The sequence below is a fragment of the Procambarus clarkii genome, chromosome 19, assembly GCF_040958095.1.
Source record: "Procambarus clarkii isolate CNS0578487 chromosome 19, FALCON_Pclarkii_2.0, whole genome shotgun sequence".
Taxonomy (NCBI): Eukaryota; Metazoa; Arthropoda; class Malacostraca; order Decapoda; family Cambaridae; genus Procambarus; species Procambarus clarkii.
Genome location: NC_091168.1, coordinates 31,816,549 through 31,834,653, shown reverse-complemented (window position 1 = coordinate 31,834,653; position 18,105 = coordinate 31,816,549). Strand labels below are relative to the sequence as shown.

The 18,105-nt window shown below is 40.1% G+C and overlaps 1 protein-coding gene across 1 annotated transcript in view; it reads right to left on the bottom strand.

The window, feature by feature from the left end:
* LOC123757436 (tyrosine-protein kinase Abl) overlaps positions 1 to 18,105 on the bottom strand; it is a 106,113-nt gene that overhangs the window by 41,657 nt on the left and 46,351 nt on the right. The window contains exons 13-20 of the mRNA XM_069327444.1: positions 16,497 to 16,674; positions 12,022 to 12,180; positions 11,216 to 11,240; positions 10,642 to 10,966; positions 10,342 to 10,445; positions 8,994 to 10,295; positions 8,146 to 8,809; positions 1,892 to 1,997 (exon numbers count right to left, since the gene is read on the bottom strand). Coding sequence (XP_069183545.1) covers positions 1,892 to 1,997; positions 8,146 to 8,809; positions 8,994 to 10,295; positions 10,342 to 10,445; positions 10,642 to 10,966; positions 11,216 to 11,240; positions 12,022 to 12,180; positions 16,497 to 16,674 — 2,863 coding nt within the window. The remainder of the gene's footprint in view (positions 1 to 1,891; positions 1,998 to 8,145; positions 8,810 to 8,993; positions 10,296 to 10,341; positions 10,446 to 10,641; positions 10,967 to 11,215; positions 11,241 to 12,021; positions 12,181 to 16,496; positions 16,675 to 18,105) is intronic.

The following is an 18,105-nucleotide window of genomic DNA, read 5'->3' as shown; positions in this document are numbered from 1 at the left end:
GACATGTAGAATCCAAATGGTTGAGATAAAGTATTTAGTCCATGTAGCAGGACCAAACAAGGCACGGAACGTATTAATACTGGAAGGAATAGTGCGAGTGCATCTGTGGGGGAAGGGGGGGGGGGGCGCCAAGGGATCAAAGGAGAAGCTTGGTCTGGGTTCAATGTAGTGGGAGCTACAGAGCTCAGTCTTCCAACTCAGTCCAACTTGGGGAACCTGGTCGCCCACCCCATGAGCCTGGGAAGTTATAAGAGGATCATTCAGCGGCACAGAAACGAGTAGGTAAGAATGTCATTCACGAGTAAGCCCCCATACCCACCATGGAGCCTCAATTAGAGGTTAGGACACCACAAGATGGGGTTTTCCCCAGGGGTGCATTGTGAGTATATGCCCCACAATCACCACCTTAAAAACAGTCAGTCCATCGAGATCGGGTTCAGAAACGAAGGCGAGGATTGACAATAAAAGTGTCCCCTCGCTCAAAATGTCGGGTACCACAGTTCAACAGGTGAGTGCGCGCGCCTCCCAAACAACAGGGCATCAAAATAGATGATGTCTGAAAGAATACTCATGAATGGCAAAAAGTTGATGGGAAATAACAACTAGAAAGATGAAGGGGGGGGGGGGGCAATAAAATATAAAGAATAGGTGACATGAAAATGAAATAAAAGGAATTCAATAGTAGTGAAGACGGCAGCAGGAGCATAAGGCTTCAAAAGAACAGAGGACTGTCCCATGGAGCATTACACCCTGGCAGCCACCCACCAAGCCCCCTCACACGACAACTGGCTGGAAAGGAAGGGGTACTTAATGAAAGCTAGATAAAATAAAAGAACAAACACTGGCGAAAATAATGTTATCCCTGCAGCCCCTATGATCAGTAAACAAAGTAATTATCAAAAGGATCAGTAAACAACTTATTATATTTCCAACCCTCCCTGTCTACCACCTTTAGCTTCTAAAGTCACATAGTATTAGTGTATATTCTAATTTTGTTCAATGTTATTAGTGTACACATTGTATTCAATGTTATTTAATAAGATAAACTAGACTAAAGATTACAATAAAATCAAAAGAATATGATATATCCATGATAAAACATTGAGGCTGAACAGTGTGGGTTTGGTCCCAATGTATTGCCTCCATATCTTCTCTTAGACTAAGAAGTTTATTTCTGCTTAATGTGTGTGTGCAAAGGAAGAATTGACAAACACTGCATTATTTTTAATTACAGTACTTATTCATGCTGAGGCAAATATATACATAAAATAAGCCATACGCCATAATGAACATCTGCTGAGGTCTTATAACTTAAACTTTTACAAACCTGGAAAATGTGCCAATGTATTTGTTGGCAATGTGAGCAATTTTTACTACAGCCCTTGAGATAATTAATGTCAAACTGAAGCATAAATTCATGTAACCATCCTGACCAGTAGTCATAATGTTTCTCTTTAAAATTCCTGTTTGCACTATTTTAAGGAAAAAAACACATGAATGCTTTGCAAGTAGACATGTTAACTTATCTTATATCAAAGTAAAAAAACTGATAATTCCAGTAAGATGCTCCGAGTCACACCACCACCAACTCAACATGTAAAAAATGACAAACTACAGGTACAGCCTTTCCATGTTAGCTGACAAACTACAAGTACCACCCCCTCCCTTGTTGCCTGACAAATCAGAAATACATCTGGAGTGGGTTATATGAGCTCTTGCATAGGATAAGCCCAGCCTGAGGCCAAGCTTGACTTGTGCAGCCCTACCTTGTAACACAATAATATTTAGTGTGTGTGGTGTCTAATCTCGTGACTTAATGGGATTTCCTTAGTCTTTCCATGAAAGGGTTTCTTGGCCAAGGGTAACATCACAGTTTATACAAAGGCTGTACAGTGGCACAGAACCTGCATCCCTGAACTCTCCGAAGGTTTGATCACTTTCTATGGCTTCAATATTCTTTGGTATATCACGTTCTTGAGATTCCATTGTGTATCGGTCTGCTTATTAAATCTCAAATACATTCTCATTATTACAGTATCACAATCACATTGCTCTTGCATCCCCATTTGCTGTCTATGGCAATTCTCATTTACTTACTTTCCTTACACTCTTATTTAGAATTACTTTGGAACATTGTTTTCTACCCTTGATACATTATAAATGAATGTGGAAGTGTGTTTTGGTGTATTTTATGCATTTGGACAACACTGAATGGAATTTATCAAATCTGGCATGATGGCATTGGGCCTCCAAGAGGCAAAGGCTATAAGCAGTTATGCTGACCAAACCACACACTAGAAAGTGAAGAGACGACGACGTTTTGGTTCGTCCTGGACCATTCTCAAGTCGATTGTGAGAATTGACTTGAGAATGGTCCAGGATGGACCGAAACGTCGTCGTCCCTTCACTTTCTAGTGTGTGGTTTGGTCAACATATTTCAGCCAAGTTATTGTGACTCCTCGTCTGCATATAAGAAGTTATGTCATGGTACTGAAGAGCAGCTGCAGTCTCTCAAGACTCAGAATTTAGTATCTGAAGGCACCCAGGAGGGTCAACAATACTTATGATGATTATGGACAGCAAGGAGCACATGTGTAGAATGAGAATAATCAATAAGGCATATAAAATGAAATGTATGTATCATAGTGAGATAATTATACCCCAGATTAAAAACTTTAAAGAGGAAATTGTGTAATGAAGACTGTGTTTAGTGAACATGATCTTTAGTGCGTGTGATCTCAATTGTGTACAGTTAGGATCTTCTCTCACACATGTATACTTTAGGTGAAAATTGCTGCAGAGGTTAAGACTGAATGTACTGTAGTGAAGGTTGTGTTGTAGAGATTCTGCAAGTATGCATGTCAATCCCATTGGCTCAGCTAGTTACACTTAAATGATTATAGATAAGCGTACTTACAGGATAAGAAATATGCTTGTGGTGTCGTGCCTTCCAAATAATCTTTATCATATGACTCTTTGAAACCACTGATGGTTTTGGCATGCACCACTTTTTTAACATAATTGTTACAATTGTCTACAACTCTGTTTATAAAAAAAAAAAGAAAAAAAGAAAAAAAGAAAAGGATCGTTTATAAATTTTTTCGGCACATTTGCATGATATAAATGCATACAGCTACAGTATATATAATACACTTTATGTTGTACCTAATAGTCAAAGTTGCATAACAAGTCAAATTTCTTTCAATATGTATTGAGCTTTTTAAAAATGGTAATTCTTCGATTAATAGAAATAACCAGTTTAACCCTTAGACCGCACAAAACATACATACATGATTTGACAAAATAATTTAACATAAGCTTTTAAAATTTGCAAAAACGCCTTCCATTTTTTTTTTGCATAATTATCTAGGCAAATGTTCCAACTCTGTCTAAATGATCACAGCATAACTTGAAAAACAAGAGAATCAAAATTAATTTTAAATTGAATATTCAAAACTACAGATATTCAATTCAGAATAAAAAATATGAACTATCACCAATTGTTCATTTAATATAATTATTCATTCAGAATAGCATATGATCATTTTCATCAAATTAGAATATAGGTTTGCAGTACAGTTTACTGTAAAAAAAAAAAAATCATTAATAGGGCATTTGAAATATGCGGCAAATTTAGACCAACAAAATTATAACTCCAAATGTATAAATTTTACGAAAAATCTAGTCTGAAGAGATTTTAGAACAGAAAGCCGAGCACACAACATGTCAAAATAGTGAGAATCGGTCAAAAACTTTAATTTTAGAAGCCTCTCAAAGTTAAAATTCTAGTTTCAGAGATAATTGAAGTTCAAGTTATCAACAATGAATAAAGGTAGTTTTAATACGTTAATTTAATTGTATGTTTTAACAAACATTGTTTGGCATTCATACTCGAATATGTGAAAGTTGTAGGTCAATATGTGTTGAAATGAAGTCAAGAAAAATAATCCCCAAAAAAACAAAATATAGGGATAATTATAATAATTTAGGGGATATATTTAGGATACACTTTATACAAGTGAAAAAGCCCTAATGTGGTCCCTAATTATCAAAACAACCTAAAGAGACAAAGAAAATTGTTTAAAATCAGAAAAAAATCAGCCAAAAAAATTAAATGTTCCAAGTTTAGCGAGTTGTGACCGATTTATTTGTTGACCAATTTCATTCTATCTTTACATAGTTAGGGAAACATGTGCATCCTCCAGGATGTAAAGGTTACAACAAAATCAGATTATAAACAAAGGAAAAACTAAAATCTTAAGAAAAAAAAATATATATATTTTGGGACACTGATGAAAGTAACATATATTAACATTGGACAATGTATTTATATGATATATAACAAAATAGAGCATATTAACATATTTATTTATTATTATTTGTGTTGTTATGTATTACTCAGCACTGATACAAAGGCACCAACTGCATATCCACTTTGTGGACACTTCTTACTACTACTATTCTTCTTCTTTGAGGCATAGGACAGGTGCTTGCATCTCTTTATTACTCCATAATCCTTCAGTTCCAGTTAATAGGAGCTTTTCTCCTTATCAACAAAACGTTTATATTTAAAAAAAAATTGTCTAAAATCAATTTCTGAAAATATTTAGATAAAAGTTTCATGACACTGAAGCCAATAAGTTGGGGATTTGTTTAACATTTTTAAGTTATTTTTACATAATTCGAATTGTTTTCGCTACCAGGCCCCCAATATGTGCGGTCTAAGGGTTAATGAACACCTAAATACAGCATGCCTATTATTCTAAAGCTTAACCTAAAGTATGCAAAATTAGACCTAAGTAATCAATATACAAGTAATCTGTTTATTCCATTAAAAACTTATTATTTTTGCAGAAATGTATTTAACAACGATCACTGGATGTTAGGCAAAACAAACCATACCTACTAGATCTTTTAGACAGGCCATCCTGCAAGAGCAGGACTGTTTGAATCCCATCATTAATGGAGGATTTGAAGGCTAAACAATTTTTCATTCAATTAATCCAAGTGACTTTGTGCAATGGTTCGCACACACACACACACACATACACACAAATGGACTGTGCGCATAAATCTGCCTTGCTTTCAATTACCAAAGATTTAGCTATGTAAGGGAAGTTTGCTTGTTGAATTGGAGGATCAAGTCCTTGTGTTAGTGGTGTTCGTTCACTCACTCATTCGCACGCACATGCACACACACACACACGCACAAACACACACTGTGTGTGTCAGAAAGAGAGAAAGACCTGGGGGTTGATATTACACCAGACCTGTTCCCTGAAGCTCATATCAAGAGGATAACATCAGCGGCATATGCCAGGTTGGCTAACATAAGAACTGCCTTTAGAAACTTGTGTAAGGAATCTTTCAGAACATTATATACCACATATGTCAGACCAATCCTGGAGTATGCAGCTCCAGCATGAAGTCCATATCTAGTCAAGCATAAGACTAAACTGGAAAAGGTTCAAAGGTTTGCCACCAGACTAGTACCCGAGCTGAGAGGTATGAGCTACGAGGAGAGACTACGGGAAATAAACCTCACTTCATTGGAAGACAGAAGAGTTAGGGGGACATGATCACCACATTCAAGATTCTCAAGGGAATCGATAGGGTAGATAAAGACAGGCTATTTAACACAAGGGGCACATGCACTAGGGGGGGACAGGTGGAAACTGAATGCCCAAATGAGATATTAGAAAGAACTTTTTAGTGTCAGAGTGGTTGACAAATGGAATGCATTAGGAAGTGATGTGGTGGAGGCTGACTCCATACACAGTTTCAAGTGTAGATATGATAGAGCCCAATAGGTTCAGGAACCTGTACACCTGTTGATTGACGGTTGAGAGGCGGGACCAAAGAGCCTTCGCTCAACCCCCGCAAGCACAATTAGGTGAGCACACACACACGTACACACACACGTACACACACACACACACACACACACACGTACACACACACACACACACGTACACACACACACACACATGATAGGGGGCTGGTGGTTGAGTGGACAGCGCTCTAGACTCATGGACCTAGGGACTGAGGTTAGATCCCCGCAGCCAAAGGAAACAGATGGGCAGAGTTTCCTTCACCCTGATGCTCCTGTTACCTAGCAGTAAATAGGTACTTGGGAGTTAGACAGCTGCTACACTCACAAGATGAGTGGCGCTGCCCAATAAACTCGCCCTTCGGGGCAAAATTTAAAATTTAAAAAATGCTTCTTCCTGGGGACGTGTGTGGTGGGGGGAGGAGGAGGGGAAAAATTAGTTAGTAGTTAATAACAGTTGATTGGTTGACAGTTGAGAGGTGGGCCGAAAGAGCAGAGCTCAACCCCTGCAAGCACAACTAGGTGAAAACACACACAACAAATTATGCCTCCATGCACACAAGAACAAACTAGTGCACTCACACAAGCACACACACACACACACACACACACACACACACACACACAACACACACACACACACACACACACACACACATACCCACTTGAAAATGTAAGGAGGTAATCAGTAATGAACACTTGTTAATGCTACTCTAGCCAAGTGAGATTACACTCCATAAATCTGTGTCTACTCTACATATACTTCAGTTTATACATAAAAGTGAAATCCACTAGTACAGTTGGCTAGGCTTTAATCTTCTGGCCTGTGTCAAAGAAAACAAAATTCTGACTCCAAAAAACGCAGCACTCTACATATTCGTGAATTGGGACACATTACCCTATCCAACTGTACCTATGAACTTGACCACCGTCAGCAAATACATAAGAACACTTAGTAATTTGTTTACATCGTCAGCTAGTAAGTCTGCCATTATTTGTTGAAACGTATTTATTTTCTAAATGATTCACACACTAACCGACACGAAGTACAAATATCACAAAATTAACGTTACCAATAATTACATAATAAACATGGTCAGAATCTCTCTTTATTAGGCTTTGTTGGCAATCATATTAAAAACAGTTACAGATGTTGAAAATAATTCCACATTATCAATAAAAATGTGTAGTGTCTACGATAAAGTACAGTCTTTGTATTCAGCTTCAGACATGTCATCTTAAATAACTTTCAAATTTCACACGTTTCCCTTGATAAATCACATTATAAAAATTATATAATCGGCCAATGAAAAAAAAGTGTGAAATTCGTCAAGTATATCAAAATAACATAAAATAATAGATAAAACACATGCCCCAGGAACAGATCAATGGACATAAGCACCCATAACACACAATTATAGGCTGAGTAAATCCATTTTTCAAAATATTTTGGCTCAGACAACTGCCCATTGCTGGCCTTCGAAAACACGGTAAATTACAAGACTAGCATTCATATAAAATAGCAACAAATGTGACAATTGTATGCTTACACACCAACGAGCTTCACATAAGGTGGAGATATAACAACGCCACAGCTTTAAAAATCATTGGCCACCAACCGAGGCTACAAAAGCACCCACCATAAAATTATTAAATTTTCATGTTTTCCACCTTCAAATATAATCATACTTTCTGTTTTGATTAGAATTAACACATCAAAGTCATTTTGCATGCAAAAAGCTACCTATTTAAACTGTTTACATAATGTACAAAATTTTCAAAGCTGGATCTTGCTTGTCCCTACACATGGTATAGCTAGGAGATAGAGTGCTACAGGCCAGCACCAGCAACAGTTGGGAAGATCACAAGCACTCCAACTTTCACTCACTTTTTACATGGAATATATATACCACTCTCTCACATACTGGCATAGAACACTTCAGTGGAATAGTTTAAGTTAGGTTCCTGTTACTTTGTGAGCAGGCGGTTATAAAACGACCGAACTTCCATTTCAGATCACTAAATATTCAACATATAATATCTGTAGTGAAATACTGATGAAAAAAATATATAATAATTTTCACCAAACATGTACCATTTAAATGCAGGAGTATTGTCATTTGCACACAGACTGAGAATCAATACTCTCTTGTATGTAATTACGTAAGAGTAACTCCTTTTGTGTGCAACGATGCGTACACTTCTTTCCTCAAAGAATATGAGAAATAAAAGGCTATAAACAAAAATGTCATGGTAACACTAGCACAATATTTCAGCTTGTTTCTTAATAATGAACATACAAAAAGTAAGCTAACGCTGTATTGTATTGGTAACGTCCCTTACAGTGTTCTCTATTTCCAAGAACAGTTTTTCATTGTGTTCAATTGAGCGTCCTCCAGCTGAGCGTAGCTGTCTGGTCTGTAGCTCCAGGCGAGTCAACAGTTCTCGCATATGGAACCGAGTTTGTGGTGGAATGTTATCCATATAATCTCCACATGCACGGTGGAAGGCCGACACTTTCTGTGCCGCTTGAATGCACGCAGCAACAGTCGAGGTGGAACTCTCTGATCGCAGGTTTGCTATGGAAGTCTCCACCAAATGACCATGTTCCATTAAACCAGCCTTCTCAGCACTGCTATTTGATGAACCACTCACACTGTCACTGGGAGCAGTGCCACCTGATGATGTCATACTCTGAGGAGGATTGCCAGCATGATTAACTTCCTTTAACAGCCTAATGTCTTTTATATCAGTATCTTTACCATCTTTCTTCACAGAAAGAACTGGAACTGAAGGTGGCCTAATAATTGATGGGGTAGCATATATGCCTGCTGGTTTAGGAGGCGGTGGTTTTACTCCAGCAGGAGGTGGGGGTAACTTAAAAGTCTTCACCATTGGTTTAACTGGAACTGAAGGTTTCCCATCAACAATCTTGACATCAGCTTCACCACCGCTGGTAGGGAGGCCACATCCTTCTTTCTAATTTACCAACTTTTCCTTCATCTTCTGGAGTCTTGTTTGCAGGTTGAGTCTCGTGTTTGCGTCCTTCTCGCTCTTGGTTAACTTTGGCAATTCTGGCCGCTTATATATACATGGAGCATACTTGGGACTAGTTTGGTTAGGATCAGACTTTGCTAGTTTGTCAGAATCCTGCTTTTCCCACAACTTCTTTAAAACTACTTATGCTACTTGAGCTAAAACGTTTGGCCTCCTCATCTCGCTCACTTTTAAAAGAATCACTTTGAACACTGTCCCTCTTTTCACCTTGCAAACTGTCCCTCTTTTCACTTTGAATACTTATTATACTTTCACTCATAACATCGCTCTTAATTCCAGAGTCACAGCTCCATTCATTCTTACCACTGCTGTCACTCTTTTTAATCACTTCACTTAACACTTGTATACCATTTTCTTGTTGCTCCCCAGGGGAACTATCCTCCTCAGGTGACTTTGCTGCTGACTCGCCATCTTTCACCACACTGGTCTTTCTCAGCTGTGCTCGAAAATCCATCAAAGTACTATGAGGATCAATTTCTGTATTACAACAATCTTCCACACTTTTTTGCTGTGTCTGTTTTCCTAAGTTGAGCTTGAAATTAATTTTCCTCTGATCTTTCTCCGAACTATTTCTTTCAAATGGACTTTTCACTTTTTTTAAACTAGCTTTGAACCCTAATTGATTACCAGTCTCTCTTACATTAATATTTTCTGACTCACATTTAATAGAATGTTCATTATTAACTGTATTACCATTATCCAAATGAGGACTCTCACTCATTTTATTATTTTTATGACGTAAACTTTCAAACAACTCAGAGACTAGCTGCAGTGCAGGATTCTTTTGGCTACCAGGTGAAGTTTCCTCAGTAGCAACAGGATCTGGACTATGCTCTTTCTTATCATCAACCTCTTTTAATTCGGCCACTAACTTCAGTTCAAGACTTTCTTTAACTTCGTGATTGATCCCTAGTCCTAGTACTACTACCTTTGGTTCTTCTGATGAGAGCTCTTCTATGCTGCCATCACGAGAGACAAGTGAAGCAGCATCAACTGATGGAGGGCTTCCATCTACTGCAGCTGGAGAGGATGGAGTTTGTCCTCCATCTCCAATGGGGGAAGATGGAGTTTGCAAACCTTCTGTTTCAGCTGATGATGAGCCAGGACTCTTGGCAGGAACAGAGCTGGCCTTTACTTTAATTTTTGTATTGCCAAGACCAGGGCGCGGAGAAAGGTTTTCATTAGACTTGAAGCTCTCACAGGAATCAGATGACTGATCCCTGTGTCTCAAGTTCACTCCAAACCTTGATGCTGGACTACCTTCACTTGTATCCCCATCAATACTTGTATCAAGGCTTGGCTTGGCTCGCACGGGAGGCTTATCTGCATCTGTATCTCGTAGTCTTCGCCGAGTAATGCTTAAAGTTGTTCGTTCTGCTTGAGGAGACTCGGAACCTTCTGCTGCAACCTGTTGATTTTTCTGATGATTGAGCTGATAACTTTTGTGGACTTACATTAGAGTAATCTGTCTTCCGCCTTGCTCTTGGTGATGGAATTGGCTTTTGTACCAAGCGTCGATGAGACTCGGGAGAGGATGTTCCTAACCAACGATCTGATCCTGGCGGAGGAGGAAATGTCAAGTGATGCACACTGAGTGTCTTCCATGAAGTCATCAGGCGGAGGAGGCAGATCTACAGGAGGAGGTGGAAATTCTAAATCAGCTAAGCTAGGTTCTTTAGTGCGTTTGTCTGTTCGGAGAGGTGGGAGACGAGGACCTTAACCGTGATATCAAGGTGACTGAGGTGGAAATCCACTTTGGGTCGAGTTACTACGAATCATGGAAGCTGAATTCTTATCTGGAGTATCTTTGTTTTCCTCCCTGATCCCCTTGGTCATCCTGTTGAACATGTTCTTGCTGTTCTTCTTGTGTTCTGATGATTGAATATGGTCATCAGAAGGAGGCACACCTTGGGAAAGACCACTCTGGCGGAGAGATTCTAGGTAAGCTCCAATTCTTGCACCTTTCGGCAAAGTGCCATATCGGTTTATGGCCCTCTTTACATTGTGAACTTCTAATGCGGCAACAGTGAGGTGTTTTCCCCCACCAATACCACTCTGACTGTCAGCCTTTTTCCCATTCTACCACGTCGTAATCTTCTCACCGCTAATCTTAGGGTCTCGAAGTCCAACGGACGATTTTTGTCTGAAATTAAAAAACAAAACAAAAAACTAAGTATGACAAAAAAATATTATTTTCTGCAAGTAATGTATGCAGAGTGACAAAAAAATATTATTTTCTGCAGGTAATGTATGCAGAGTCGTCAACCTTCAGATGATGCATTTTAAGACATATAGGATCAATACAAAATGAAATGAAAGCCAACCAACTGCTTCCACTTTTTGGAAGGCTATACTGTAATATAAAATTAGTCATTTTAAAAAGTAAATTACATATACAAATATAAATAATCCATCCCACACCTATAAATTAAAAGGAAAGCAATGACATTTCAGTCTGCCCTCAACTTGATAAAAAGTTCAGAACGGCCAGAAACGTTGTCGCTTTCCTTTCACGGTGTGTGCGCGTTTGGTTGTCTTTAGCCATGTGATTTTGAATTTTTTTCTGCATACACAAATGTACACTAAACAATTAGCATGTGATGACAAGAGAGAGAATCCTTATCACCATAGTTGTTTATCTGTCGTTAAGTAATTATTTATGAAAAGGAATAAAATTTTGGTTTAAGAATGATCAGTACTGTTTAAACTTTATCTTTGAAATTTAACCCCTAAACTTGATATAGCTAACTGCTTGCACGAGAGTACTCAAGAAAGGCATTCTTCAACACTTATCTCAGTGGATGTCATAAAAAAACACTTTTATTTGTTACCACTGAAGAGTCCTGCCACATGCACAATACTTCATTTTAATATGTGAGTACTGACAAGACAAATATCAATCACTAAAAAACTAAAAGTTTATTCTGTAAGACTGAGAAAAGTTATAACGCAAGGAGACTTTAGGGTGACACAGGATTGCTGCAGGCCAAGACATCATCAAGTGATATGGTGGCAGGAGACCCAGTTGAAGTACAGTTGAAGTTGATGACTAGTCACATGTAGCATATCAAAGATTTCAGACAACATAGCGGCAAGCTTCAGTGTTGGCAGAGAAAGCTGCTTGGGAAGCACACCTCCCATGAGGTGTGGGAGACTGAAGCGGAGTCTCAATGAGAGAGGGTAAAGGTTCTCCTAGTGGCATTTCAATGCTGAATAAGAAAGGGAAGAGGTTCTCTAGTGCTACTTCAATGCTGAGTAAGAGAGGGAAGAGGTTCTCTAATGCTGCTTCAATGCTGAGTAAGAGAGAGAAGAGGTTCTCTAGTGCTGTTTTAGTGCTGAGTGAGAGAGAGAAGAGGTTCTCTAATGTAAGCAGCATTGACCTCCCGCACCACATGGGGTGGGATGCAGGAGGCCGAAAACCTCCGAAAAGATGGGACCGAAGAACCCTCGGGATCACGGAACCAAACCCAGGGAGGGTTAGACAGGGGTTGGAAGTGGAGATTTCCATCTCCAACTCATACAAGGAGGTGGAAAAGGAGAACCCCGCCCCTTGTAACACCAAGCCCCCGCTCCGAGGGTACAAAAAACCCAAGCGGGGTCCAATGGTACCCAAGGCCCCATGTCAACATCTCCCCCACCCTGGGAACCTCCCCACGAGGACCCGGGGTCGAGCCGTCCTCCAAACCCCCTGCCTCTAAAGAAAAGGCAAGAGCAGCCGAAATAGCAGGAACAAAAGGGGCCCATTGGTCAGACCCAGAAGCTCCGGCTGGAGGACCAGGCTCGAATGCCTCCATCGCCACACTGCAAGGGAACTTCCCTGAAACTGCAAGAGTCTCAACCCCATCTGAACCCTGCCGAGACTCCGAAGCCGGAAGCAAGGAGGGGAGGACCAGGACGCACAACAGAAGGAGGTGGACAAGAAGGTGCGGACGTAACCAAAGGCGAAGTGACTAAAACCCCAAGTCCGGGTCCCTATAACTAAAGCGGAGCAGTCGCGGGGCATCTGTGGTAACAACCAACTTAGCGCGCTGTAGCAATCGAAATCGAGCATGCAACACTGAAGCTGCCTGCACCCGCACATCATGATCATCGGTCTGGGAGAACTGGAATACAAACAAGCAACAAAACTCGCAAGACTCCAGGTCGAGTGTGTCACTGACCCAACAGGCAGCATGACGACACCAGGTGTCACCCTTGTCTCAGGGTGACACCCGGTGAGTGTCACTCTGAGACAAAGGGACAAAGCAACCTTCAGACTCGCACAAAGACTTCAGACAGGGAAGATTTCCCGAGACCTGGAACTTCAAGAACAAGAGGTCATAGATTTAAACTAGCTAAACACAGATGCCGAAGAAATATAAGAAAATTCACCTTCGCAAACAGAGTGGTAGACGGTTGGAACAAGTTAAGTGGGAAGGTGGTGGAGGCCAAGACCGTCAGTAGTTTCAAAGCGTTATATGACAAAGAGTGCTGGGAAGACGGGACACCACGAGCGTAGCTCTCATCCTGTAACTACACTTAGGTAATTACAAAGCGAGAGGGTGACCCAGGGGTTGCATCCATTGGACCACAGAGCCCCAGTGGGGTTCCTCAGGGCTCCTTAGTCATGGTATTGCACTAAGGAAGCCCAGGCAGGGTACTACTAACCGGCACACAAAACTACCAAGCGAACTGCTAAAGCTGAACCCCCCCCCCCCCCCCCCCCCCCCCGGGACGTGTACACTCACAGGGGCCTAGCAGAGGACCACCAAATTACAATAGAGTGTGACCAAGCAAAGACAGACCCCCCCCCCCCCCCACCAGGCAGGAAAAATACTTTATAGAAAAGCTTGAGTTAATTAAATACATAAAATACAATTTTTAAATCAAATTATTTTTATTTATTAATTATTTATTATTTAAATTATTTTAAATTAAATTAATAAATTTTTTTGGGGCATGGGAAATTCAACAGGTGAGGTTCAATGACAACATTTTGGGATCATGGCAATATCTTTACATAGTGATTTAAAAATCTGGCTCCTAAGAAATACAAGCAAGAATGTTGAAGTCTTTTTACAGTTCTCCTATTAATTGTCCTTCATATAATTGCTTTAAATTAAAAAAAATTCTAACACTAATGTGGCTTTTTATACAGTATGAAAATACAAACTACTAGGGCTAGCATTTAATGGTTATCATCTGATATCACACTTTTCCATATGCTCCGACGTGACGTATACCAAGGGAGACGTTATTATCCCTTGTTTGGTGGCATTATGATTTGCTCTTGGTATGTGAGGAAAATACACACTAATAAATCCAAGCAACTTGTTACACATTTTGTGATTTATCTGAATAATGTCGTCTGGTTTAGTAGCCCCTCTGAAAAGTTGTTCAGTTGATAGGTATATCTAAAATATCACCCAATTGTTGACTCATCCACAAACTAGAAAATGAAGGGACGACGACGTTTCGGTCCGTCCTGGACCATTCTCAAGTCGAGTGTGAGAATGGTCCAGGACGGATCGAAATGTTGTCGTCCCTTCATTTTCTAGTGGGTGGATTGGTCAACATACTTCAGCCACGTTATTGTGACTCATCGCCTGCATCATCCAATTGATGGATCTGTGAAAAATTGTTTGGTTGATACGTCTATCTGAAAAGTTGTCAAGTTGATGGGTCTATCTAAAAAAACTGTCCACTTCACAGGTCTATTAACACTTTAGTGCGCGCGGCACTAGCTGGAAAAAAAAGCGGATTGTGCGCGCGGCGTTCTGGGTGCTCAAGCGTAAACACAAAAAGTTTATAATCTTTTCACGCTCCTAACATCAATTCTCGAGCTACGTTTTTCATTTTGGTATCAATGCGTTGACAATAAAAGTCTACAAGATCATATGCATAAAATGTCACCCAAGCATTTGGTATCCCACCACGAATTAAATAAACACGAAGATGACTCGCCGTGACACCCAAACAGGAAGTAAATGTTCATACTCTTTCGTTTGTTGCCAGCCTCACAGTCATCCTACAGCGCTTATTTTGATATCACTGAACTCGCAATAAAATTCCCCACCCAGACATATGCCTATCAATGTCTAATTATGTTCCGTACGAGTGTGGGAACTGGGCGAAGCGTTAGCCGTGATTTCAGCAGCGACGACACTGTTGTGATGCAGCGCTTTGAAAGTTTATACTTATTTCACTGTCCTGACATTATTTCTCGAGCAACGTATTTCATTTTCATAGCAATGTGTTCGCAATAGAAAGTTCTATAAGAACATGGGTAGAATTGGCCAACAGAGCGTCAAATAAATTTGCGGCGAATAAAATCTTACGCGAATCTTACGCGTGTTTTTACCCGTGAGCGTAAAAGTTTTTACTTTGCTCATGTTTTATCAAGTTTATACTTGATTCATTCCGTTTTTTTTTGTTTGTATAGTGTTCGGAATAAAATTCTCTACACAGACATATGCATATAAATGTAGAATCATGATCGCGGCCAACACAAGAGTGTGTGGAGTGCGCGATTACCTCTTGTGACACCAATTCAATAGTCTCTCCTCTAAGTTACAATACATTGCTGTTTTCTCAAATAGGCACAGTGCCTATTAGAGAAAACAAAAATTTAATGGCAAACATATTCATACAAACCCCAAGTCGATCGAGTAGTAAATACCCAATATAACACTGTCCGTAAATTTACGTCGTGATCCGACAAGCAGTTAGGGAAACTGCCCGTAAGTCCAAGTCGAAAATCCAGGAAAGTGTTAACCTGAATTTACCTGACGACCACTCTCTCTCTAGTGGCCTTGACGAGGACAGGAAGCTAGCAGCTTGTCAAAGGTCCCAGCATTTGTTCTGATGATTTTATCCAGCTGGATTTTGCATTGCAGCAAAATTTTGGTATTTATGGCTTGAGTGGGTAGGCAGTTCCACGGGTTTATAACCCTATGAGTGAAAAAGCATCTTCTAGTTTTCCGTTCTCCAATATGACTTTTTGAGCTTGAACCCATTGTTCCTTGTTTGTGTTACATCTGATCTTATAAAGAAGTGGTCCGGATCAATATCCTCCAAATTATTAAATACTTCACAAGTTTTGATAAGCTGTCTAGTTTATTGGGCCTGTCTGAATAGTTATCCAGTTGAGGGGTCAATCTGAAAATTATTTATACATTTAATCAAGAGATTGTGACTAATATCTGACTCTTGTTGTGTCCCATTTGCTATGCTCAGCCACACTGTGCTCACTTTTTTGCGCATAAGCTAGTCCCAGACCTTGCACATCTTTCCAATGTTATGTGACTATCTTGCTATTCAGATTTTATGTGATACAGGTACTTTTAAAGTTTTTCCATAAATCTTGGTGCATTATTTCTGAAAGGATACTGGAGTCCCTAATTCTGAAAATGTAGTTCAAGATATATACCGTTATAAATTTATTAGGTATATATATACCTTTATGTTAAGATATGTAATTGCATTTGCTTAGTAAAATACTAATTGCTCATATATAACCTACAGTATACCCTAAATTTCCTATTTACAGCATAAACAATACTCACAGACAAATTATTTTCAACTTAAGACATAAATTCACTATCTGGAAATCCAAAATTTGTTTACCGACCTAAAGGACTGAAGGTGCGGAGGGTCTGCTCTAAACGTGGAGTGAGTAGACGTAAGACCTTGTGTAGTAGGTAGAGACTGAGCGCCAGAATCCTCAGTGTCGGGTGTTCTCTCACGAAGTTCACTCTCGCTCTCTGCATCATTGCTGCTAGCCAAGTCGGCCAAGTCCTTCTGGATTCCTGGAATTCCCGTCAACATTACTCGAGTTACAAAATATTTTTTCACATAATATTAACCGTTAAATGGTTCCAGTCACTCTCTTAGTCAAATGTGCTTTCTTTGAAGGAGCCCCTTGGTGGCATCCTGTAGCTATCTTGCCGAGATTGCTCAATACTACAAATCATATCAGTTGTGGGAGTTCTGCTTGGCCTACCGGAGCCAGAAGATGGCCCCTCTCACATAGGTACAGAGAGGAATTGACATTCTGCCATTTCACTGGATAAGCATCCAGAAAGTCAGCGAAACTTTACAGACAACTGCTGGGTTTACAAGACTCAAAGCATTAAAACTTCCAAATAACTCCCCAAAGGACTTAAATGAAACAAATTAATTCACTTAAAACTAGTTTGAACCTCTTATTACCAATCTCCGCCACCAGGCAGCCGAGAGCTCAGTCCTCTGCCAGCTCGCTAGCCAGTTCTGTCGCTGATGTGTTGGCTACTGCATCACATTAGTACTCCATGGTCATTTGTGGTGGGTCTTGGTGTTTGTAAGACAAGTGCTGGCCATCCTATGACTTGTTCTGATGAGGCCATTTGCTTGTGTATTCTTCCAACATAGAATTAGCTTCATGAGTGCATTTTCTATCTTGTGTTCTTGTATGGATTCACCTTTTTCACTCTGAATTGCAAGCATCCAGAGGTTACTTCCCTGGGTGTTCATTTAGATCTGACTTTACACTGACAAAGTAACTTCTTTGGTACATTAGGGAGTTCACCTTTTTGAGACCTGGCCACCTGGGTAGTAAAGTACCTTACTTCGGGCATTACAAGAGTTGTTTGACTTCTACACACACAAATCACATTATCGTGATAAATCAATGAGAAAATCCATAGGAGCTCATTGACATATCACAATAATGTGATTTCTGTGTATTGAAAGAGGGGCATCAAAAGTAGAATTACTGGATGACAAAGCCGAAGTGCATGGGAGAATTGTGTGAAACCCTGGTTCAGCTACAGTGGAAGTCTCTCAAATCCTCAAGGGTGCAGGAGTACCCCAGGTTGCAATTCTTTTGACAATTTTGTGGAGGTTGTCGTCGTGTGCGCATCTGGGAATACCCAGCGCATAGGTTCGAATCCTCATCATGGCCCCCCTGTGCATTTTCTCATTGTTTGACTTCTGTTTAGGCATGTGGATTAGGTTGTTCAAGTAGGTTATGTTCAGGATGCACTTGGGACTCGCTCGATTTGTTTATACAACACACTGTGGTCACCATTTGCAGTCCTGCCATGGTCCACTTAGCTGTTTTTGGTTCCCATCCCTTTGGTGAGCATCTCCAGCACCCAGGAACACCTTACCTTGCAGTTATCTTGCAATGATTCGGAGGATCAACATCTCCGCAGCCTGGTCTCTGACCAGGCCTCCTGGTGGGCTCTGGTCAACCAGAC